This window comes from Podospora pseudopauciseta, chromosome 3 (assembly GCF_035222475.1).
Source record: "Podospora pseudopauciseta strain CBS 411.78 chromosome 3, whole genome shotgun sequence".
In the NCBI taxonomy this organism is placed as follows: domain Eukaryota; kingdom Fungi; phylum Ascomycota; class Sordariomycetes; order Sordariales; family Podosporaceae; genus Podospora; species Podospora pseudopauciseta.
In genome coordinates this window covers 4,014,678-4,036,188 of record NC_085893.1, presented here as the reverse complement: position 1 = coordinate 4,036,188, position 21,511 = coordinate 4,014,678, and the positions used below count along the sequence as shown (strand labels likewise).

At 53.8% G+C, this 21,511-nt stretch overlaps 9 protein-coding genes across 9 annotated transcripts; 7 read left to right on the top strand and 2 right to left on the bottom strand.

The window, feature by feature from the left end:
* Nucleotides 1-408: 408 nt before the first annotated feature.
* On the top strand, nucleotides 409-2,799 carry QC763_310750 (uncharacterized protein; the record flags this gene model as incomplete). The annotated part of the gene is made up of 4 exons (XM_062911532.1): nucleotides 409-607; nucleotides 670-1,330; nucleotides 1,382-1,737; nucleotides 1,791-2,799. Exons 2-4 carry the CDS (start codon nucleotides 815-817, stop codon nucleotides 2,797-2,799), a joined length of 1,881 nt encoding a protein of 626 aa, XP_062767638.1. The 5' UTR covers nucleotides 409-607; nucleotides 670-814.
* A 391-nt stretch (nucleotides 2,800-3,190) lies between these two features.
* On the top strand, nucleotides 3,191-3,945 carry ISA1 (Iron-sulfur assembly protein 1; the record flags this gene model as incomplete). The annotated part of the gene is made up of 2 exons (XM_062911533.1): nucleotides 3,191-3,848; nucleotides 3,908-3,945. The coding sequence occupies 2 exons, from the start codon at nucleotides 3,191-3,193 to the stop codon at nucleotides 3,943-3,945; spliced, it is 696 nt and encodes a 231-aa protein (XP_062767637.1).
* Nucleotides 3,946-4,605: 660 nt separating this feature from the next.
* Nucleotides 4,606-6,318, top strand: MGS1 (DNA-dependent ATPase mgs1; the record flags this gene model as incomplete). Its single annotated transcript, XM_062911534.1, has 1 exon — nucleotides 4,606-6,318. The coding sequence occupies one exon, from the start codon at nucleotides 4,606-4,608 to the stop codon at nucleotides 6,316-6,318; it is 1,713 nt and encodes a 570-aa protein (XP_062767636.1).
* Nucleotides 6,319-7,818: 1,500 nt separating this feature from the next.
* Nucleotides 7,819-8,777, top strand: QC763_310780 (uncharacterized protein; the record flags this gene model as incomplete). The annotated part of the gene is given in 3 exon segments (XM_062911535.1): nucleotides 7,819-7,832; nucleotides 7,837-8,100; nucleotides 8,184-8,777. Coding segments are annotated over 3 exon segments (813 nt in total). The 3' UTR covers nucleotides 8,719-8,777.
* A 50-nt stretch (nucleotides 8,778-8,827) lies between these two features.
* On the bottom strand, nucleotides 8,828-12,618 carry QC763_310790 (uncharacterized protein). The gene is made up of 2 exons (XM_062911536.1): nucleotides 9,667-12,618; nucleotides 8,828-9,613 (listed from the first exon to the last, which is right to left on the bottom strand). The coding sequence occupies exons 1-2, from the start codon at nucleotides 10,394-10,396 to the stop codon at nucleotides 9,198-9,200; spliced, it is 1,146 nt and encodes a 381-aa protein (XP_062767633.1). The 5' UTR covers nucleotides 10,397-12,618; the 3' UTR covers nucleotides 8,828-9,197.
* QC763_310800 (uncharacterized protein) lies at nucleotides 11,227-12,594 on the top strand (the record flags this gene model as incomplete). The annotated part of the gene is made up of 1 exon (XM_062911537.1): nucleotides 11,227-12,594. The coding sequence occupies one exon, from the start codon at nucleotides 11,227-11,229 to the stop codon at nucleotides 12,592-12,594; it is 1,368 nt and encodes a 455-aa protein (XP_062767634.1).
* A 225-nt stretch (nucleotides 12,619-12,843) lies between the features above and the next one.
* On the top strand, nucleotides 12,844-15,237 carry dpp4 (Dipeptidyl peptidase 4; the record flags this gene model as incomplete). Its single annotated transcript, XM_062911538.1, has 1 exon — nucleotides 12,844-15,237. The coding sequence occupies one exon, from the start codon at nucleotides 12,844-12,846 to the stop codon at nucleotides 15,235-15,237; it is 2,394 nt and encodes a 797-aa protein (XP_062767632.1).
* Nucleotides 15,238-15,755: 518 nt separating this feature from the next.
* Nucleotides 15,756-16,214, top strand: QC763_310820 (uncharacterized protein; the record flags this gene model as incomplete). The annotated part of the gene is made up of 1 exon (XM_062911539.1): nucleotides 15,756-16,214. One exon carries the CDS (start codon nucleotides 15,756-15,758, stop codon nucleotides 16,212-16,214), a length of 459 nt encoding a protein of 152 aa, XP_062767631.1.
* Nucleotides 15,822-20,933, bottom strand: QC763_310830 (uncharacterized protein). Its single transcript, XM_062911540.1, has 3 exons — nucleotides 18,066-20,933; nucleotides 17,109-18,016; nucleotides 15,822-17,053 (listed from the first exon to the last, which is right to left on the bottom strand). The coding sequence occupies exons 1-3, from the start codon at nucleotides 20,758-20,760 to the stop codon at nucleotides 16,313-16,315; spliced, it is 4,344 nt and encodes a 1,447-aa protein (XP_062767630.1). The 5' UTR covers nucleotides 20,761-20,933; the 3' UTR covers nucleotides 15,822-16,312.
* Nucleotides 20,934-21,511: the final 578 nt, after the last annotated feature.

The window sequence follows — 21,511 nt, the reverse complement described above, 5'->3', positions numbered from 1 at the left end:
TGGTAGAGGTTCGGCACAAACTGCCATGTGGATTAAACAGAAACAGCAATGGCGGCTTGTTGCCACTGGGCATGGTATACACAAGAATTCTACGGGGATAGACGTACTGTAGCAACAAAAAAAGGTGCGTGTATGTATCCAAACGGACGTGGAGGTGGCGGAGAAAAGAACAAGGAGACTGATCGGACATGGTCGGATAAGTTTGACAGTTCTGGTAAACATGGTCATATATTGAGTCTAATTCTTCACTGGCTTGTCTTCAGCCCTATGAGAATGAGGCGGTTGTCGATTGTTTCGCCCGCACTGTCCCGTCACCGCCAAGAAGCGCCCAAAAATAGCAGCCCCACCTAACTGACGCGCACTGTGTTCTCCGTTTCTTTGATGACGGAGACAGGGAGCCAGATTGGCGGGTTCCCGACCGAACGCGACGCTGTCCCGAATCCCGACCCCAACCACGACCGCTCGTACCCCAATTCTCGACCGACCACAACCGAGTTGACTGCGGGAAGTTATATGTAAACCCATGGAGCCTTCTCCCCTAACACACCAGCCCCGGCCCGAGGTTTTCCAGCCCAAAATCGTCCGGCTCTATGAAGCCCTATTCAAGGTTCGTCCGCAGCGGTGGGTGCCTGGTGAGGAACAACAGCTGACACTTGTCCCGGTTCACAGGTTAGCCCCGAGTGACCGAATTATCAGACGCAGAGGTTGACAGACTGTGTACTAAAAGGACGATGAAGATGCACCGGCCGAAAAGCCCGAAGGCTTCTGGAAGGAGTTCTTTCTCCTGCGGCCCGACCGCGCCAGCTTGAAGCGCATGCTCGACGAGACCCCAGTCGGCGATTTACTCCATCTGTCGACCCAGACAAGGCAACTATTCATCAAGGCGGTACAGGCGTTGCGACGACCATATGGAGTCGGGGATCTGCATGCACTCGACACCTTGTCCACGTTCATGACTTGCGTGCTTGCAAAACGGTACACAAACCCGAGCTCGGATATCATTGAGGTTTTGGCCGGGCTGGATCAGATCGATACCGTGTTTGGGGACTTTGTTGCAGCGCTGGAGGGCCTCATACGCAATGGAAGGGGCCCAGGGGTAGAGTGTTGCCCACATGGGGTTGGTCATGCGCAGGACAAAAGGCAGCCGGCGGATGGACAGGAACCACAGCAGCAGCAGCAGCAGCAGCCAAAGGGGAAATCCAACTGCACTTATACAGCCGATTTGCAGCAACGGGCGGTGGAACTGGCGCTCGCCGTGTCCTCGGGGGCGTATCAAACGAGCTTGCTCACGTACTTTATTCAGAGGGATCTGTTCCCAGCGATAATAGGCGTATGTTACTAAACCCCTGATGTGAAAGGGCCGCGGTGCTGACCGAGACAGTGTATTCAATCACAATCTTCGCTGGAAACTTCTGGCGACGAGACGAGGATCACGAGGCCGTTCATGCTGCTTGGACTGCTGGCCAACTACAACAAGTTCGAGTTTCAGAACCCTTATCAAATGCGCTTGAACGATTTTGTCAACGAGCGGGTCATCAAGGATATCGTCAAGGGCGTGGGCAAGACGTGCCAGAAGCTCCGGGATCAGTATATCGATGTCCAAGAAGACCTACCAGAAGGATGGACGCTGGCCAACACGCTCAACAAGATTGGGCTAGGGGCTATTGCGCCAGGGGGAAAGCCTCCGCCCAAACCGGTCTACGACGCAGACACTGCCAAAAGAATGTTTGCCGAGCTGTGAGTGCACGTCTGTTTCTGGTTGTGGGAAAATATTGCTAATGATCTTGTAGGCCGGGAGAGGAAGCTGCCGTCTTGCTTGCCACATATGATTTTTCTCACGCCAACAAGCTGTTCAGTCTGGAGCTGGTGACCGGTGCCCCAAGGTCGGAAAAGGGGGAAGATTCCCCGTTTGCAAACTTCATTTCTCTCACGTCTTACCTCCTCCAGCACGCCCACCTCTCCCAGAGAACAACCTTGTATTGTCACCTCAACCTGATGGTGTTCCGGTTACTAATTGAGGACCCTGTCCTATGCAAAAGGATGTGTTCAGACGAAAGCAAAGTGCCGGTGAGGCTTTGCCGGCAACGATCCCCTTATTTGCCGCTGGTGCGGTCCGAGAGAGTGATTGCCACAGCTGTCATGGACACCATGATTGACGCCATCAACCACAATCTGCGACGCAGACTGGACGTCGGCCTCTACACGCTGTGTGTCGGCATTCTGCTGCGAATCATTAGCTACATGTCCCGGTCGCGAACACGGCTGCAGTACCACTGGGCTGACCTGTTTCGGTCTCTACTCAGCCTGATCCGATTCCTGACAACATATGCCTCTGATCTCAAGGGGCTGAGTCACATCAACACGCTGTTGGATCATGTAGTCAATTTGCTCGCCTTGGGACTGTCGGCTGGTGAGACATTCTTACCTACACCGGCAGCGTACGACGATCTGTTTTACAAGGTTGTCGAAACGGGGGAGGTGCTGGTGAAGTTTAGAGATACCTACGGGCTGGCCAACAGGGCGAGCAACTCCATCGATACGCTTGTCAGCGTCAGTGTCCACTACAAGGAGATGCTGGGAACTGATGGATCCAAAGCGGCCAAGGGCAAGAGAACCGGGGGGCAGTTGACCAGTCTGCAAGTGGCCGAGGTGATCAAGCAGGGCTACGAGACGCTCAGCATCCAGGCAAAGGAGGGGTTGGATAGCTGGGAAAAGTACAGAGAGGCGGATGAGCGGACGCTGCTGAAGAAGATGGGAAGGCAGGCGGTAGGAGACGTGGGGGTGCTGATTTCAAGGTGACCATGGCGTAACCGAGTTTGAAGAATGGGTCAATTGGATGGCGTTACGGTTGTGGGAGCTGAGTATACCATACTGTCTACTGTTTTGATCTGGTCAAGTCTTGCTTTGAGAATATTCAATTCACTTGTTGTTGTCGACAGGGCCTGTGCGTCTTGAATGCATTCCAAATGCACGATCGTTGATTGGCTGGGCAGAATCAGTGTCGGCTGGGCTCTTGGCGTCATGTCATCACTCCGGCTGATTGATCAGAAGTTGTCGGTTGCTGCTTCGCATTTGCCGCTTCACCGAAGTTGACAAATGCCCATCTCTGCGACGCAATTCCCATGCTGCCATAACCTCACCCTCACCAAACCTGCGAATACCCTCGAGATATCTTTTTCCCAACTTCAGAATGAACGCGTCTAGTTTACTAGCCAGGAGAGCGGCGTGTCTAGCTTGCCGCCGCAGCTTCTTTCGAAGCAGCAACCAACAACGTCAGTTCTCGTCGACGCCGGCCCAGCTCGCCGCTGCTTTTCAGTCCTACTCGTTACCTTCTCACCCACCCCCGGCGCCGCGCAATGCCACGGCTCCTGATACCTCCATCACACACAATGTTCAGTCCCCCGCGTTGCCGAGAGTACACGAGACCCGGCCGCCGAAAGAGCCGCAGGCGCCTCTAGACCCAGCCTCGTCGCTCCCCGAGAGAGAAGCCCAGCAGTCCAAGTCAAATACACAGCTATCAGCGCCATCGCCAAGGCCGCGGTCCAAGTTGCGCGCTCCCCGAAAGGCGGCAATGAAGCTCACTCCTGCCGCCGTAGACCACCTACGCGCGCTTCTCGACCAGCCGGACCCGAAGCTCATCAAGGTCGGTGTGCGCAACAGGGGGTGCTCTGGATTGGCGTATCATCTCGAGTTCGTGGAGAAGCCTGGGGCTTTTGACGAGACGGTTGAGCAAGACGGAGTCAAGGTGTTGATTGACAGCAAAGCACTCTTCAGCATTATCGGGAGCGAGATGGACTGGATAGAGGACAAGCTTAGCCAACGTTTTGTTTTCCGGAACCCCAACATCAGTGAGTCTTTTTTGCCTGCGCTTTTAGTCGACCTGAGCGCACATGCTAACAGCAAGCAGAGGAGCAGTGTGGATGTGGCGAGTCGTTCATGGTATAATGCTGGTGGTCAAGAGACATGGAAGGTTACCTGGGGTGGATCTCCGATTTGCTTTTACATACACCATTAGACCCCGGGAGTCATGGCAGACATGTACAAAACCGTTGCATCAGATTGGGCGTTTGGCTAGGCGTTTGTTGTTTCCTGGGACTCTGTTTAAAATTCGAACTGGAACATGAACAGTCTTTTCAAGACTATTGGCATTTGGAATACAGCATACTGACAAGGCACGCCCTGAGCCGTTTCTTTTGTGCATACTTCTTGTAGAGCATCATCTGTATTAATTTCTTTGTCTACCATCGTTCATCAATTGCGCGGATGTTTCTTTTGAAAAAGATATCATCATCGGCCGCGGCATAAAACGGGCAATCTGCCCCACACCGCCGAACCAAAGCGGCGGAACTTCCAGAAACACGTTTTGCAGGGGCCTCTCTGGACCGTCCCGCACTGAGCCCCCAGATCGCGTCTCCCAGATTTATTAAACCTTCTTGCCCCAAGACGCGCCGCCATCGCCATTCTGTACGCCCTCTTTTGGTGGTTTGCCTCACCCTCGATCGCAGTACAGCGCAAGACTCAACTTGTCACAGTCGTATAGTGATCATTTTCGCCACTCTTTTCTACCAAAGTAGTCACTGCATTCTGCCTCTCGAGAACGACAGGATGGTCGTTTGCCCCATTTGCCAGCGGGGCGTCAAGACGCTCGAAATCAATAGCCACATCGACTCTGGCTGCCAGACCTTCCTTCTCGACGACCAAGCCACCGACCGGCCATCTTCTCCACCAAGCCACACTCAATCCCAGCCGCCATCAACCCAGCAAAAGAAGCGAACCGCCGCTGACTTTTTTGCAACCCCAGCTGCGAAACGGCAGGCCATCACCAATGGATCAGCCGCCTCGACACCACGGCCCGTCAACGGTTTTGGGATAAAAACCAACAATGGCAACAAGGGCGGACAAAAGAGGACCTGGGATGAAGCTAATAGCTCACCAACTGTGGACAACAGACCAGTAGGGGCCGAGACGAGCACACTCTCGACAAACGGCACGGCTGAGCGAGATCCCGGTGCTGCCCCTCTCTCGAAGCGATCCAAGACCCATCGAGCCGCCCCCTTGGCCGAGCGAATGCGGCCCGACTCCCTCGACGATGTGTTTGGGCAAGACTTGGTTGGGCCCAACGGGGTGCTGAGGTCTCTGATCGAAACAGACCGAGTGCCATCCATGATATTATGGGGAGGTTCGGGGACAGGCAAGACGACGATAGCACGGTGCATCGCCCGGCGAGTGGGCAGCAGGTTTATTGAGCTCAATGCCACCAGCACCGGCGTCTCCGAGGTCAAAAAGTTCTTTGCCGGGGCAGCCAACGAGCTTAACTTGACGGGGAGAAAGACCATCATATTTTGCGACGAGATTCACAGGTTTAGCAAGTCTCAGCAGGATGTGTTTTTGAAGCCTGTGGAAGCGGGGACAATCACATTGATCGGGGCCACAACAGAAAACCCCAGTTTCAAGGTTCAGGCGGCGTTGTTGAGTCGGTGCAGGACATTTACACTGGCATCGCTTACGAGGGAGGATCTGCAGAGGATATTGGTCAGGGCAATACAGGCCGAGATTGTGGAGGAGGGGATAGAGCTCAGCCCCCTGATTGATGAGGAGCTGTTGGCGTACCTGTCGGCCTTTGCGGATGGAGATGCCAGGACCGCGCTGAATTTGTTGGAACTGGCCCTGTCTCTGACGACGAGACCACAAGGGGGGGGGGAGGCTCCATTGACGAAAGAGGACATCAAGGCTGCGCTGACCAAGACGTTGGTGTACGATCGGGCGGGTGATCAGCACTACGATACCATTTCTGCTTTCCACAAGGCTGTCCGAGGGTCAGATTCCGATGCGGCATTGTATTATCTGGCGAGGATGCTGCAGTCGGGAGAGGATCCGTTGTTTATTGCGCGAAGAATGGTGGTGATTGCATCGGAAGATGTCGGCCTGGCAGACAACTCACTCCTGCCATTGGCCACGGCGACTTACACGGCCACACAACAGATTGGTATGCCCGAGGCCAGGATTCCTCTGGCACACTGCACCGTGGCGCTGTGCTTGGCCCCCAAGAGCACGCGAGCGTATAGGGCACTGAACAATGCATTTTCGGCTCTCAAGGAGCCCGGTGTGGCCAGTCTTCCGGTTCCGCTGCACTTGAGAAACGCACCCACCAGGCTGATGAAGGATTTGGGGTACGGTGCCGAGTACAAGTATCCTCCTAATTACAAAGATGGAAAGGTGAGGCAAGAGTATCTGCCTGAGGAATTGAGGGGGAGGAGGTTTCTGGAGGATAGAGATTTGGGGACAGAGGTGGATCCGGATGTCGAGATGGAGGGGTGAATATTGGATATCGTGGGAGAGTAATACCGCAGCCTTCCGTGTCTGGATAAACATTGATGCTTGTTTACTTGGGAAGCAACTGTTCTGCGTCCTTGTTTATTAGATTCCAGATTTGGCCTGGTGGTGAGGCGCATTTCGGTCAGCCCGGTTTGATCATCGAACTGTATTGGTTTCCATGAGCGGGCTGTCTATTAGGCTAGGCCCGTGAAACTTTGGCCATGTCACCCACAAAGCCTGCTGAGACAAAAAGCTTCGAAATGTATCTGATGTTCAAACTCACCTCCAACGCGCCCACTTGCAGCCTGGGTTGCAAAACTGTTCCGAGTCCTGACCATGTATGCCACGCCAACTGTCAGCTGACCCTAGATGTTGATCTTCTAGCAGTCACACCACAACAATGGGCAGTCCTCAAGGAGAAAGGACAAGGCCGTCTAGATGCAACAAGGGGGTGGTATCACATCTGGGATGTCCTCTTTCCAGGACACCAGCGGCCGCCCTGTATTCATTACGACAAAGCATCCGAATTAGCTGAACGTGTGTCGGAGCAACGCACGCTCTTTTCTCAGCAAAGGTTTATTCAGCAGAAAATCAATGAGGCTCTTCAGGTGTCAAGCACGTGTGATCCAAACCATACCTATTTCACCGCCATTTTCAACTGTTTTCAAGATGTGCTGGATGACTTTGAACAAAGGTTGAAACAAGGCCCAACTTTCCAGCAGCAACCAAGCCACCGCAATCAACGCCCCGCCTGTTCCCGCACGGCTGCATTTCCGTCAATCCCTTCGGCAGCTTACGCCTCTTATGTGGCTGATTCCTTCCTGTTGTCACCAGGATTCCAAATCAAACCTGTACTTTCAACTGCAAACATGCAGGCTGCCAGCCTGTCATTGGCTACAGGGACGTCGATGTTCTGGTTGGATAGCATTTGTTTCCCTGGCATCTCAGCTGGCGGTGAAATGGACGCGAAACAGGGCATGCAGGTGGATCGGAGTCGACGTTGGGCTGGGCAGTATACTGGCATAACGGTGGAAGCTGGGATGCTGGAGAGGTACAAAATCAGCTACGAGATGAGAAGAAGAAAAATCAAGGATTTCGTTCCTCACATGGAAAAAGAATGTGAATCTCAGCGTGCAATAATTGTTGAGGGACCAGGTTTCCAGGACAAGACCAGTAGAAGAGACACGGGAAAGTATAGTCAAGAAGTCTCAACGAATCGCAGTCAGACGTTAAAGCATGAAAACACCTTTGTAAAATCCCGCTTGCCCAAAGCGCGTGGTAGCCCTGACACCTTGCTGAAGCCCCGAATCGATGATAATACTTTGACATTCAGAACCGGGCAGGTAATCCTAAAGATTTGTAACGAGAGACCCACCCATGGCTGAATGAGAATCAGTCCAGATAGGTGGGACTGGACCCTGTCTGGTGTGCTAGATCCGAATGCCTCGCTCTTACCCTACTTACGACAAAATATCATCAGACCGCAGTCACACCTGGCACTCAATGTTGAGCGTATGGTAGGCATGCCACAGGTCTGCCCCCAGCTTCCATATCTCTGGTTGTTGTTCGGAAACCCATTCCACTTGAACAACCCGCAAGACCTGACATTCCCTTTTCCAAAACTCCGCAGCATTTCCCAGAGACAAACATCAACAACAACAACCCAGAACATTGGATCCAGCTACCAGAATCAATGAATTGGAGTGGAGAAAAGGCGCCGGTCTTGTCTTCCCTACCGAATTTACCCACCCGTCTGCTTCAGCAACCCCTACCGACTTATTTAAGGTTTTTCGGCTGAAAAATGGTCTCCTCAAGTAAGTTCCCCCTGAACAGGGTGATATTATGCTGGCTAAACTGCAATCTCGCAGATACGTTCACCGGACTGATGCCTTCACCGCCCTGATCTTCATCGCTGGCACATGTCTCGACCGTCGCACACCGGACCCAAAGGCAGGCTGGGCCCTTGTACATGCCCGCGCGCCCGATTACCCAAAATTGTCTCTGCTCGCATGGAAAGGAAGGGGCCTTTTGGCGACGATGGCTCCCAGACCAGCAACCGGGCGGAGCTTCGCGCTGCCCTTGCCACCCTGCGTTTTGAATTCGGACCCAACGAAGAAGGTTTCCGCACACTTGTCATCGCTGTCAATTCCAAGTATGTGGTTGAGGGCTCTACCACATGAGCCGAAACTTGGATCGAAAAGCAATGGAAAACGAGCAAGGGGGAGGACGTTGCGAACAGGGATTTATGGGAGGCATTGTTGGGTGAGATTGAAGAAAGCCAAGGAGAGGAACATGGCTGTTCAATTTTGGAAGGTCTCGAAAGAGTGGAATGTGGATGCTCATGATGCTGCAATGAAGGCTACCGAACAACCGGCGGCTGATAGTTTTCAGGACCAGATTTAGATCTCTACGTCTCCAGGGATTTAAAATTCAGCGTAGCCTTGAGGTGGATGGTACCTGCCCTCATGTCAACATTCCAATCAGCGGCTTATAAAAAGTCACAAGGACGCAGCGTACTCAATATGCATCATTGTAGGTAGTTTTATACCACATTTAGATAGCATATTGCCCATAAAAGAATTGTCCATTAGCCAAGCTACGAATCGTATATTCCCTCCATCTTCAACCAGTGACTGGGACAGCATGCCATCTTCTGAATGATCCATGCCCGGGAACAGAAAACAAAGCTTCTCGATAGAGACAGACATGGACAAGCATGGAGAAGAGCCAAAAACCTCACTGGCGCAGTCACGTACGCCGCCACTTCTCCTGCCTCCACGGTGAGGTCTTGCCGATAGCGACAATCACGGCTGTGAAAGGACCGTAGCAGTATGAGTTACACAATTCGTCGGCCTGGTCATGCTTTTGCACTTCCCACCCACCTACTGCCATGCTCCTGCTCCCTTGACTTTGACAGGCACCTTTAATAACCTCATGCCGGAGTCGTTTTGACTTGGCAATCTTCCAGCTCTCACATTCACCTGTAGACTCTCATGCAGCAGTCTTGGGGCAGCCAGATGCTCGTCTCTTTCCTTTCTCATCTTGACAAATTCCTCTTCAGTAACGCCATCTCTCAGGTGCTTGTTCTTCTGGCGGTGCTCGCCAACGGTGACAAATGGCACTGGCTCTCTCAAACCATCGGGTGGATAGTCATGCCCGGTCCAGATCTTGACATTATCAGGCAGAGACAGGATCTTGCGGGCTGACTGATACAAGGCGTGGGCCGATCCGCCGGGAAAATCACACCTTGCCGTGCCAATGTCAGTGTGGAAGATGGAGTCTCCGCAAAAGATATTGTCTGGGCATCCAAGTTAGCAGGGTTCTTTACGTGGAAAGGAAAAGGAGACAAACCTCCGATCTTGTATCCCAAATGATCTGGGGTGTGGCCGGGAAGATGCAGGGCCTTTGCCTTTAACGTTCCAATAGAAAACTCTTCATCGTCCTCGAACAGTTTGTCGAAAACACCTTCATACTCTCTGGCGTCGATCCCATATCTCTGCCCAAACAAGGTCTGTACCTGTCCAATCCGCTTGCCGATGCCCACGGGGGGTTTCAGGTCCTGTTGCTTGACCAGCTGCCGTTGGAGATAAAAGGAAGCAGTCAAGTGATCAGCATGGGCGTGGGTCTCTAGAATGCGCACGATCCTGTATCCCTTTTCACGGACCAAAGACAGCAGGCCGTCAGCCGCGGTGGTGGTAATGGTGGTGCTGCACTTGTCGTAGTCCAAAACCGGGTCGATAATGACTGCGTCCTTGGTCACTGAATCGACGACTAGATATTGAAAAGTGCCAGTTCTCTGTTCAAAGACTGGATGAATGGTAGGTTCTGACGGAGCAGGGGAAGTAGCTGAAGAGTAGGTCTTGCGTAGTAGACATTGAGACAGTCGAGGTGGATTTTGAGATTGTCGACAACAGGGTCTCCCTGCCGCCGCTCGGTGGAAAGACCGATGTTGAGAGTGGTAGAAAAACTGGGTGCGTGGAAGTCGAAGCGAAGAAATGACCAGGGGGGTGAAGAGCAGGCGGGTGGTCGCCTGGCATCTGATGGCGTTTTCAACGCATTGCTGTACCTGAAGGGTGTTCATGGTGGTCTCGGTGAGCGTGGGTGAGGGCAAGGACAACACGCTGATCAGTTGGGATGGGAGTCGGTCTGTTTAAGCTTTGTGTATGACAAGTGTTGCAGGGATATTGCAGACGCCGGCCTACTGGGCATTGCCGGGAGGCAAGAAACATGGGTGCTAAGCTGGGAACCCTGGCCCGTGATACCGCCGTCAGTCCATCGTGGCACACCACCTCCGGGTGACTTACAGCGGCCCGGCAACTGGTGGTCCGTGCTGCCGGCGTCGCTGTCTATCGGCCATCGTCAACGGCGACATCAGGAAATCATTGTCGTCGACGCCAGCTTGTTGATATGAGGAAGAAAAGAGAAGCCACTTCACTCATTGATTGACCTCGCCATATTCAGCCTTTTCTCCTTAGAAACTGTTTTTCAGCACCACGATGCCCATCATCCGCCGAGTTCCGACACCGCCGACCGCCACCGACAGCCGTAGAGACGGCGATTATTGCAACGCTGTGACTAACCGGGTGGCTCGGCCCGGGAGAAAAATTTCATCCGATGTGTGGAATGTCTGTTTTCGCCGACCGAGTACCATGGGAGGAAGAGAAACTTGCTCAACCGGTGGCCGAGTCATCGCAAGTGCAGTCAACTCGACCGGCGACAAGAAAAGTTTCACAGCTCCGGGACTCGGCGACTTGCCCCACATTTGGCCGTCTCCCCTGGGTAATTCGCTCACGCTCGAGCACACCATTTCAGCTCTTTGTCCTCCATCTCATTCAGCACCCACCTCTCCTGTTCCTGGATCTGAGATCTCAGACCTCCGTTTGACAGACATCCCGTCATCACCATCCCAACATGTCCAGCAGTCAACTATTAGTCACCACAGCAGCCTGTGCTGCCCGCCGCTCAGTCATCACGCAACTGGCCCCGGCTGCCGTGCGCACTTTTGCCAGTGTCGCCAATGTCACCTCCACCACCAGAAATCACAAGGTCGTCGTTGTCGGTGGTGGTTCAGCTGGTCTGACCATCAGCCACCAGCTCCTGCGCAAGGGGAAATTCTCCCAAGACGACATTGCAATTGTCGACCCGGCAGAATGGCATCACTATCAGCCCGGATGGACCCTGGTGGGCGGCGGTCTTAAGAATAAGGAGCAGCTCAGGAAACCACTCAAGAGTTTGATCGATCCCAAGCTGCGATTCTACAACACAGAGCTGGCATCCTTCTCGCCAGATTCCAACACTGTCACTCTCGGCAACGGTGACAAGCTCACCTATGAGCACCTCGTCGTGGTGCCCGGAATCAAGGTCGACTTCAACAGCATCAAGGGGCTTCAGGATGCCCTCTCCAACCCAGATTCGGGCGTCTCCTCCATCTACGGCTACGACACGTGCGACAAGGCGGATCGCACCATCAAGGCTCTCAAGGGCGGCCAGGCCATTTTCACCCAGCCGATGGGTGTTGTCAAGTGCGCCGGCGCTCCTCAAAAGATCATGTGGCTTGCCCTTGACCACTGGAAGAAATCCGGTCTTTACGACCCAGCAAACCCCTCGTCATCGCCCATCCACATCACATTCGCGACCGGCCTTCCCGTCATGTTTGGCGTTCCCAAGTACTCTGCCGTGCTGGAAAAGCTGCGGAAAGAGAGAGGAGTAGAGGGACTGTTTGCGCATGATCTGGTCGAAATCAACGGCAACGATGCCGTGTTTAGCCATGGCGAGAACCAGAAGCTCACCCGCAAGTTTGACCTGATGCACGTCACTCCCAAAATGGGCGCTCACGCCTTCATCAAATCCAGTCCTCTTGCCAACGAGGCTGGGTTTGTCGATGTCGACGAAGAGACGCTCCGGCACAAAAAGTGGAAGAATGTGTGGAGTGCCGGAGATGCTTCCAGTTTGCCCACGTCCAAGACGGCCGCAGCCATCACGGCGCAAGCGCCGGTTCTGGTCAAGAATGTGCTGAGGTCAATGAGGGGCAAGGAGGCGGACGAGGAGTATGACGGCTACACATCGTGCCCGCTGTTGACAGAGTACGGCAAGGTGCTGCTGGCCGAGTTCAAGTACGGCGGCGTACCCAAGGAGACATTTGGAAAGGCGCTGAGGATTGACCAGGCGGTGCCGAGACGGGCATTTTATCACTTGAAGAAGGACTTTTTTCCTTGGGTTTACTACAAATATATGGTTAAAGGCACCTGGGGCGGTCCCAAGGGCTGGCTCAGAGATTAATTAATTGACAAATTATGCTTCCCACTGCTTGGCGCGCCTACTTATAAACCACCTTCTGGATCGGGCCTTGATTATGTCATCTGAATGGGACGTTGAACAACATACCTGCCGTCCTCGGATGCTAGACCCGGCTTTCCCTTCCGGGCAGGAGATTGTCGATCCGAACCTTAAAATCAAGAGACGCTGCCGCTTTCGTCTCTCTTGCTCTCGGCAGGCGCTCCCAGTTTCCCCTCCTCCCACGTCAACACCATGCAGCGCGTCGCAGCTCTCGTCGGCGCTGCCGCCGCCCTGTTGGGCGCCGTCTCAGCCATCGACCCACCTCGCCCCCCCCACCAGCCCGTCGGAGGCGGCTCCAAGCTGCTCACGTACAATGTCACCACAGGCAGCCCCGGCGCTCTCTCTGTGTCCACCACCGGAATCACCTGGGCCCAGACCGACAACGATGGCGACTTCATCACCCTCGCCTCCGACGGATCCCTTGTCTTTGAAAACGTCGCCAGCGGCAACAAGACCACATTCCTCGCCTCCAGCAAGATCCCCGCAGACTATTGGGACTACTCCATCTCCCACGACCAGACCAAGGTCTTGTGGGCTGTAGACTATACTAAGCAGTATCGCCACTCCTACTTTGCCAACTACCTGGTCCAGGATGTGACCACCGGGCAGACCCAGCAGCTCGTGCCTGGTTCCAAGGGTGATATCCAGTATGCTACCTGGAACCCTGCGTCGTCCTCCCAGATTGCCTTTGTCCAGGGCAACAACCTCTTCCTCTGGGACAATGGCACCATCAGCCAGATCACCACCAATGGCGGCCCTGATCTTTTCAACGCTGTTCCCGACTGGGTCTACGAGGAGGAAATCTTTGGCACCGACCATGCGCTCTGGTATTCTCCCGACGGCGAGTACATTGCTTACCTGAGCTTCAACGAGACCGGAGTCGACACCTTCACGATTCCTTACTTTATGGACAACCAAAAGGTCGCCCCGGCCTATCCCCGTGAGCTGGAGCTGAGGTATCCCAAGGTCGGCACCACCAACCCCACCGTGGTTTTCCACCTCTTGAGCGTCAAGGACAAGAAGACGACCGAGATTCCTGTTACTGCGTGGGCAGCTGATGATTTGATTATTGGCGAGGTTGCTTGGTTGACCGAGGAGCACGACAAGGTCATCTACCGCGCTTTCAACCGTGTTCAGGACCACGAAAAGCTCGTGGTTGTTGACACCACCACCAAGACCTCCACCCTCACCCGCCAGCGTGATGGATCCGACGGCTGGCTCGACAACAACGCGGCCATCAGCTTCATCGGCTCCATCACGGAGCAAAAGGGCAAAGGAAAGGGCAAGGCAAAGGGCAAAGGCAAGGGCAAGGGCAAAGACGACGAAAAGGAGTACTACCTTGACTTGTCGGACGAGTCGGGGTGGAACCACATCTACCTCTTCTCGGTGGACGGCAAGGACAAGATTGCTCTTACATCGGGCAGCTGGGAGGTTACCGGTATCAACAAGATCGACACCTCCAGAGGACTGATTTACTACACGTCCACAGAGCGCCACAGCACCGAGCGTCACATTTACTCGGTTTCCTACATCACCAAGAAGAAGACTCCATTGGTCGACGACAAGGTTTCTGCCGTCTGGTCCGCTTCCTTTTCCACCGGCGGTGGCTATTACATCCTGAGATATGCCGGCCCCAATGTCCCCTATCAAGAGCTTTACAAGATCGATTCCAAGACCCCCCTCCGCGTCATCAACAACAACGACCGTCTCCTCAACAACCTCAAGGAGTACAAGCTTCCCAACATTACGTATCACGAACTTGACCACCCTTCTGGCTTCAAGCTCAACGCCATGCTCCGTCTCCCTGCCAACTTTTCTCCCGACAAGAAGTACCCCGTCTTGTTGACTCCCTATGGCGGCCCCGGTGCTCAGCAGGTCAACAAGGGAATGCAATCTTTTGGCTGGAACGCTTATATTGCTTCCGATCCCGAGCTCGAGTACATCACTTTTACTGTTGACAACCGTGGCACCGGTCTCAAGGGCCGCGCTTTCCGTTCCGCGGTCGCCTCCAACTTGGGTGATCTTGAGGCCCAGGACCAGATCTGGGCCGCCAAGTGGCTGGCCAAGAATCCGTGGGTCGATGCCTCCAAGATTGGTATCTGGGGCTGGTCGTATGGCGGGTATCTCACGGCCAAGGTGGTCGAAATTGGCGATCCCATCATCTCTCTGGGTATCGCTACCGCTCCCGTCTCGGACTGGCGCTTCTACGACACCATGTACACCGAGAGATACATGAAGACACCCGCGCTCAACGCTGCTGGATACAACAAGTCGGCGGTGCACAACACGGACGGCTTCAAGAAGATTGCCGGTGGCTTCCTGATTCAGCACGGAACCGGCGATGACAATGTTCACTTTCAGAACGCTGCAGCCCTCGCTGATCTGCTGATGGGAGACCGCGTCAGCCCAGAGAAGCTCGAGGTGACCTGGTTCACCGACTCTGACCACAGCATCCGCTACAACTCGCAAGGCACGTTTGTGTACAAGCAACTGAGCAAGAAGTTGTTTGAGGAGAAGAAGAGAACCGGCACCGGCGGCAGCCACCAGTGGAGCAAGAAGGGTATGGGCAAGAAATGGGTTGCCTGAATGTATGATATCATTAGGTGATAGATGTAATAGCATAATAATACTTGTCAAAGTCCTTTTACGTAGGCAGCAGCGAACAAGAGCCATACATGCGTTTTTAGTTCGTATTTAGACGTGAAACGGTTGCATGGAGGATTCGCTACGACACTACAAGCATGCCGAGAAATACTAGAAGAGGCATCGGAGGAGGACAGCCGTTCTTCACTCTTCCCCGTCGGTGTTTTTGACATTTGACGTGACATTGGCGGGCAAGAACCATCTCCGACAGCATCTGACTGCGTTCTGAACATCGTGTATGCCTGAATCCCTCGCTCGAAAAGATGGGCCGATTTACCCGGCGCCCCGTTCAGCGTAGAGCTCGTGTTTCTCCATGCGGGGAATGAGCCAGCCAAGCCATTGGAATGCATCCTTCTTTTTTTAGATTGTCTCTTTGAAACCATGATATAAAGACCACCTTGGGAGCGTCCATCATCGGCCGTGTCAACCGAACCAGCCACGCAACTTCAAACATCTTCACCATGCAACTCATCACTTTCCTCTCCTTGGCCACCACAGCCACGGCGGCTGCCAGCTCGCATCTCACCAAGAGATGCTCGCCAATGTACGACCCCGAACTGGCACTCGGATACCTCCCTCCTGCTCCCTGCTGGCAGACCTTTGACCCTGCCTGCCAGCCCCAGCTCAAGAATCCAATGACACTCATCGCCAATTATAAAATGGCCGTTATCCACGAGCTGAGCAGCAGTTGCGTTGGCGAGATCGAGGAGGAGCTGGCTCGCGAAGCTGCTGGACGCAAAAACAACAACTGGACCAGGACGCAGGGCAATCTCCACCTCATTGGAGATGGAACGCTCGTCATCTCCAACATGAGCGATGCTGCTGTGGCGAGATATGCCGGGCTGCGATATCCTGGTGTAGGCCCTAGCGGGCCCAGCGGCATCAGCACCATAGCTGTGCCAACAGCGACGACAATCTAGACCACAAGAACCCGGGGGTTAGGGATGTGCGGGAGTAGGCATTAAGGGTACTATTAGGAATTAAGCTCTAGATTAGGTCTATCTCTTATCTCTACGATTTACTTCTTTGTCATCTTTCTCACCCTGAAGATGTAATAAACTCCAATCGCAACCGCAATGTTGAACGCGATATACGCCCACATGATTCCAAAATTCCTCCACCTGTCCTCCCAAAAGATGTCGACTCCGGCGAGATATTGGTCCGCAACGCTAAACCCGCAAAACCTGCACCCTTCAGCGTCGAAGGGGTTTTGAAGCGAGCCCGAACCCTGTCCGGCCAGGGGAGAGAGATACTGCGCGCAGTTCATTCCCTGGGGCGGGTCAAAGATCAAGGTCTCCGACACGGAGCACTCGACTGGCCTCTCGTGCAGCACAGTCGACACGATTCCGCTGATCCAGTATGTGAACGGGCTGACGTAGTACATAAACACCCAAAACCCGGGCAATGCGATTCTCGTCTGGAGCACACCGCTAAAGATGGTGCTCATCATGGTCAGGAGGATGACAATGCCAGCTGCGGCGTGGGCATCCGGCATGGCGACTATGGTCATGTGCGCAAAGGCGCTGGCGTATATGAACAGCTGGATGATGAAGAGCAGGATGAGGCCCTGGCGGGAAGATGCCTGGCCTGTGCCGACAACGGGATAGTAAAAGCACACATATGTGAGGATGCCCGTGAGGATCTGATAGGGAATCTCGACGACGATATTGGCGATGAGGAACGCCTTCCAGGAATACGCCTTGGAAGGGCGCTCACGAACTTCGTAGAGAGATCGTTGGGTGATGAAGAGGGGTTGGATCTTTGAGCAGTCAGTAAGCTGGCGGACGCTTCAAACAGTTGATAGGTGAGCGAACCTGCTGCACAAGTGTGGTAAAGATGGTGGTGACCATGAACACTGCAAAAACAATATTTCTCATACCACCCTGGGTCCCGTCGGCTTGGTAGAAGGTGAAACCAATAAAGAGACCGGACATGATTCCCAGTGCGAACTTGGCCAGGACATATCCCGGCATTCTCCAGTACTGCTGAAAGATGCGCCGTGTCACCTCCCAGACCTGCGCATGGAACGGCATGGCAAACTCCGAGTTTGTCTCTCCCGCAGCAGGAGCGGCGACGGTGTCTTTTTGTGAAGAAGAATGGATCCTGTCAATCTCGGCGAGAACATCCCTGAACTCGTCGCTGTCCTTCCAGACCGAATGCCAGTCCTGGCCCTTATTGTTGACGCCTTCGGCCACAATCTCGAGCATGTACTCGGCAGGATTCTCATCGTCGCCGCAGTGCCTGGCTCCATGGTGCTCAAAGTATTCCAACAGGGACTTGGAGTTTTGTCCAATGTTTCCAAAGTAGACTGTCTTTCCCCCCTTGGCCAGGAACAGGAGCCGGTCAAATTGTTGAAACAAGATGGCATTGGGCTGATGAATAGTGCACAACACAGCCTGGCCAGCATCGGCGAGCTTACGCAGAAAGACGCAAATGGCCCAGGCGCTCTGCGAGTCAAGGCCGCTGGTGGGCTCATCCAAGAACAGCAACAGTTTGGGTTTAGCCACCAGCTCAACGCCAATCGTGAGAAGTTTTCGTTGTTCGACGTTGAGGCCCTCGCCTGGAATGCCAACAACAGCGTTGGCATATTCCTCCATGCCGAGCATCTTGATGACTTCTTCGACAAACGCAAATTTTTCTGCTTTGGAAACCGTCTTGGGGCGGCGAAGCATGGCGCTGAAACGGAGACTTTCTCTCACAGTCGCCGTATCCAGATGGAGATCTGATCAGGATTAGAAAAAGTTGGCAAGGGCGGGAAACAGAAAACATACCTTGTTGTTGCACATAACCGGTTTGACGCTGAAAGTCGGCCCCGAATGGCCTGCCGTTGACAAGCATGTCCCCGGTGACAACGCCGATGCTGGTGCGCTGGGCGAGAACGTCCAATAATGTCGTCTTGCCGGCGCCAGAAGCGCCCATGAGAGCCGTAAGCGTACCTGGTTTCACCCATCCAGAGACATGGTCCAACAGCCGACGCTTGCCCTCCTTGACATCAATATCGTACACCACATCTTTCCAAGTGAAGATGTCCTTCTGAGGCTCAATGGCACTATTCTCGGGGTCTTGAGCTCCCCTTTCCGCCGCAGCACCGCCCTCTCCCCCGCGCTCTTCGTCTCTACCCTTTTGCAAGTGAGAAGGGACATGGGCACGCTGAAAGACCAAGGCTTCGGCTGTGCTGGTCACGGATGAGTTGAGCTCCACGGCGGCAAAATACACGCCCATGAAAAAGATCAAGAAGCCGATGAGGATGCCAAAGTTTCTCCAGACGTGATCGTACGTGTACTGGTAGGCCACAGAGATGTATGCATCTCCGTTGACGGTTGGCCTTCCAGCGACCGCTCCAGCACTGGCACAGATCCAACTCGAGCCTTGCGGAGGAGAGTATGGCGGGATAATGTCCGAGCAAGTGAATTCCCTCCCGTGGAACTCGTTGGCGACCAGGATCTCGAAAGCGTAGTAGATGGGGTTGATCCACCGAATCCAGCCAAACCAGGGGTGCATCTGCGGCACAGGAATAATGTAGCCAGTGTACATGACTAGTGCCAAGGCCAACACACCAGCCAACGCCATGGCCTGGGAGACGGTTCTGGTGATGGCCGCCAGAGTCCGGAAAATGGCGCTCATGACAAAAGTCGAAATGTACGAGATCAAAAAGTAGAGAAAGAATTGAGAGGGTGTCCGGCCAAGGCCGGCTAGAAAGTAGGCAATGAGATTGAACACGACAGCTGCGGCAAACTTGATGGGCAAGTCGGCCACAATGCCAGCTGCTGCTTCGGTGGCGGGATGGTAAAACGCGTAGGAGTGATGTTTTTCGACAATGGGTCGCTGATCGTAAAGACTGTCGATTTCCGAGATGGCGGTGAGGGCGTTCAACAGGATGGCCATGAACAAGACAGATCCCTTGCCTTCAAAACCGACAGTGGCATCGGGGTTGCCGTAAAAAATGGAACCGATAATGAGGGCCAGGATCAGATTGGCACCGACATTGACCAGAGTGGCCGAGATATCGTTCCAAACCCTCTGATAGGCGCGAACAGTGTTGTGCTTGATCTGCATGGGGATGCTGATGATGTATGGGGAGCCTGGGCGGACGTGTTTGGCCTGCTTGTGATTCTTGGTCTCTCGCAGATGGCTCAGACTTTGGATCTGACGCTCTCCCTGAAACTCTTGGTCATACGCGGCCATTTCTTCTTGAAGGGCCTTGAACTCGGGCGAAGCAAGCCAGTACTGCTCAAAGTCCTCGGGCGTCCGTGGCACCTTTTGTTCCATGCCAGGTCGAGGGATGCGTTCTTCGGGGTTGGTAACTGATGTCAAAAAGTCACCAGTGGTCTGACGAGGAGGGCAGAACCAGCCCTGGCGCTCAAAGAAAGCTTTTGCCGCATTGGCAGGGCCAAAGTAGATTTGACGGCCGGCATAGAGGACTGTTGTCTTGTCGAATTCGTCGTAAATGGCTTGACTGGCTTGGTACATGGCCACGGCATTTGCCGAGCCAGCAATGTTGGAATAGAGTCGAAGGGCCTGGACAAATTTGAGGGCTGAAGTCGAGTCAAGACCTCGTGTGCTGTTGTCCCAAGCCGAGATGGGAGAGCCGGCCACCATCATCTCGGCAATACTGACCCTCTTTCGTTCGCCACCAGAGACACCTCGCACGTAGTCATTTCCCACCTTGGTGTGATAGGTGTGGCTGAGACCAAAAACAGCCATGACGACGCGGGCGATGTACTGGCAGTATTCAGATCTCGACATGCCCTCGGCCCGGTTGGAGGGGGTGCGCATTGCAGCGGCGTGTTCAAGGGTTTGACCGACTGTGAGATGAGGAAAGTGCTTGTCGACCTCTTGATTATACACAACCTCGCCCTTGAACTCCTTCTTCATCTGAGCCTGAGAGGCGCCATTGTAATGAATGACGGACCGCTTGCCGACGTCCAAGCCGTAGAGCTCTCCGCAGAGGCTCTTGAGAAAGGTGCTGCATCCTGATCCAGGACGGCCCAGAACAGCGAGAAGCTCGCCACTCTTGAGCAAGCCGTTGAAACCATGCAGAATTTGCTTCCGCTCCTTTTTGTGACTGCCGAATAGTTCTCCGAGTCGAAAGGGGGCGAGAAGAACTGAATCGACCGTTTCTTGAAGCTGCAGAGCTGAACCCGACCCAAAGACATCCAGGTCCCGAAAAACAACACCCAGGTTGGTTGCCTTGTGGCCTTGCTTGTTGAGTTGTCCGACAAAATGGCGTACCCATCGCGTCACATCGAAATGGTCTGATTCGGGATCCAGTGTCGGGTCATCCTTTGCAGTCGGTCGACGCACATGAGATTGATGTCGAGAGAGAACAGATGCGATTCTTTGGAGTTCCGAGGCATCGGTGTCAATCATGAAGGAACGACGCCTGTCCTGGTAAGGATGCTGGTCAGCCAGTGTGTCGCCTGTCCCGACCGTGCTCGCGGCACCGCTCGGTGGTGCTCCCGCCATGGTGTCGTTTCTTGGGCCTTTGGCTTGGCCGGCTTTGCTCGATGATGCTCCTGACGACTGTTCTTCACATTTTGTTTATTACACTTTTGACTGTGTGTATTCCGTCTGATGGTGGAGACGTCATCTCGGCATCCTTCCGTTTCCATGTCACGCCATTGGCATTGCGATGCCGAATGTTGGCGGAGTCGACCCGGGGATCCACAAGCAGAGCCTCAGCGATGCGTTATCGACTGGAATATGTGGGGCTTGACCTCGGGATCAAACCGATGCTGTTATCTTGAGAGACTGTCGGTCCCTCTCTGCCCCGTCTTTCGGAGAAGCGAGCTGCCGGCTGCCTTCCTGGCAACATTTTTGATATTTTATCTGTCATTCAGGGTCAGCGGATGGATGCAACGCTTCGATGACGAACCCCTTTCACATGTCAGCATGGTCTGTCTCGTCTCCAGGCATGCAATATTTGACCGTGTCAGTTTGCCAGGCAAATCTTGACTTTTTTTTTCGTTTATTCCTATCTCGATCAAGGTATGCCATGCTGTAAGGCTAAAGACACGGCTGACTACACTTTTGTTTATGTTTTATTTTATTTTACTTGGCACTGTCCACAGCAGCGATATTGTAAGTGCACTTCTTTATCCCTACACATCTCAAAAATTCAGAAGACTTTTGCTTTCGGCGAGCAAGCATAGAGTCACCAGAGTCTTGCTTTCACCGTAACCTGCATGCCACGATTAGCAGCTTCCCCCTGACGGTT

Excerpts from the sequence above, each read along its gene's own strand:
- QC763_310830 (XM_062911540.1), bottom strand. The coding sequence starts at position 20,760 with ATGGCGGGAGCACCACCGAGCGGTGCCGCGAGCACGGTCGGGACAGGC. Across the intron at positions 18,017-18,065 it reads CGGTTATGTGCAACAACAAG|ATCTCCATCTGGATACGGCG; the intron begins GTATGTTTTCTG and ends AATCCTGATCAG. Across the intron at positions 17,054-17,108 it reads TTACCACACTTGTGCAGCAG|ATCCAACCCCTCTTCATCAC; the intron begins GTTCGCTCACCT and ends GACTGCTCAAAG.
- QC763_310790 (XM_062911536.1), bottom strand. The coding sequence starts at position 10,396 with ATGAACACCCTTCAGGTACAGCAATGCGTTGAAAACGCCATCAGATGC. Across the intron at positions 9,614-9,666 it reads TTTGGGATACAAGATCGGAG|ACAATATCTTTTGCGGAGAC; the intron begins GTTTGTCTCCTT and ends TTGGATGCCCAG.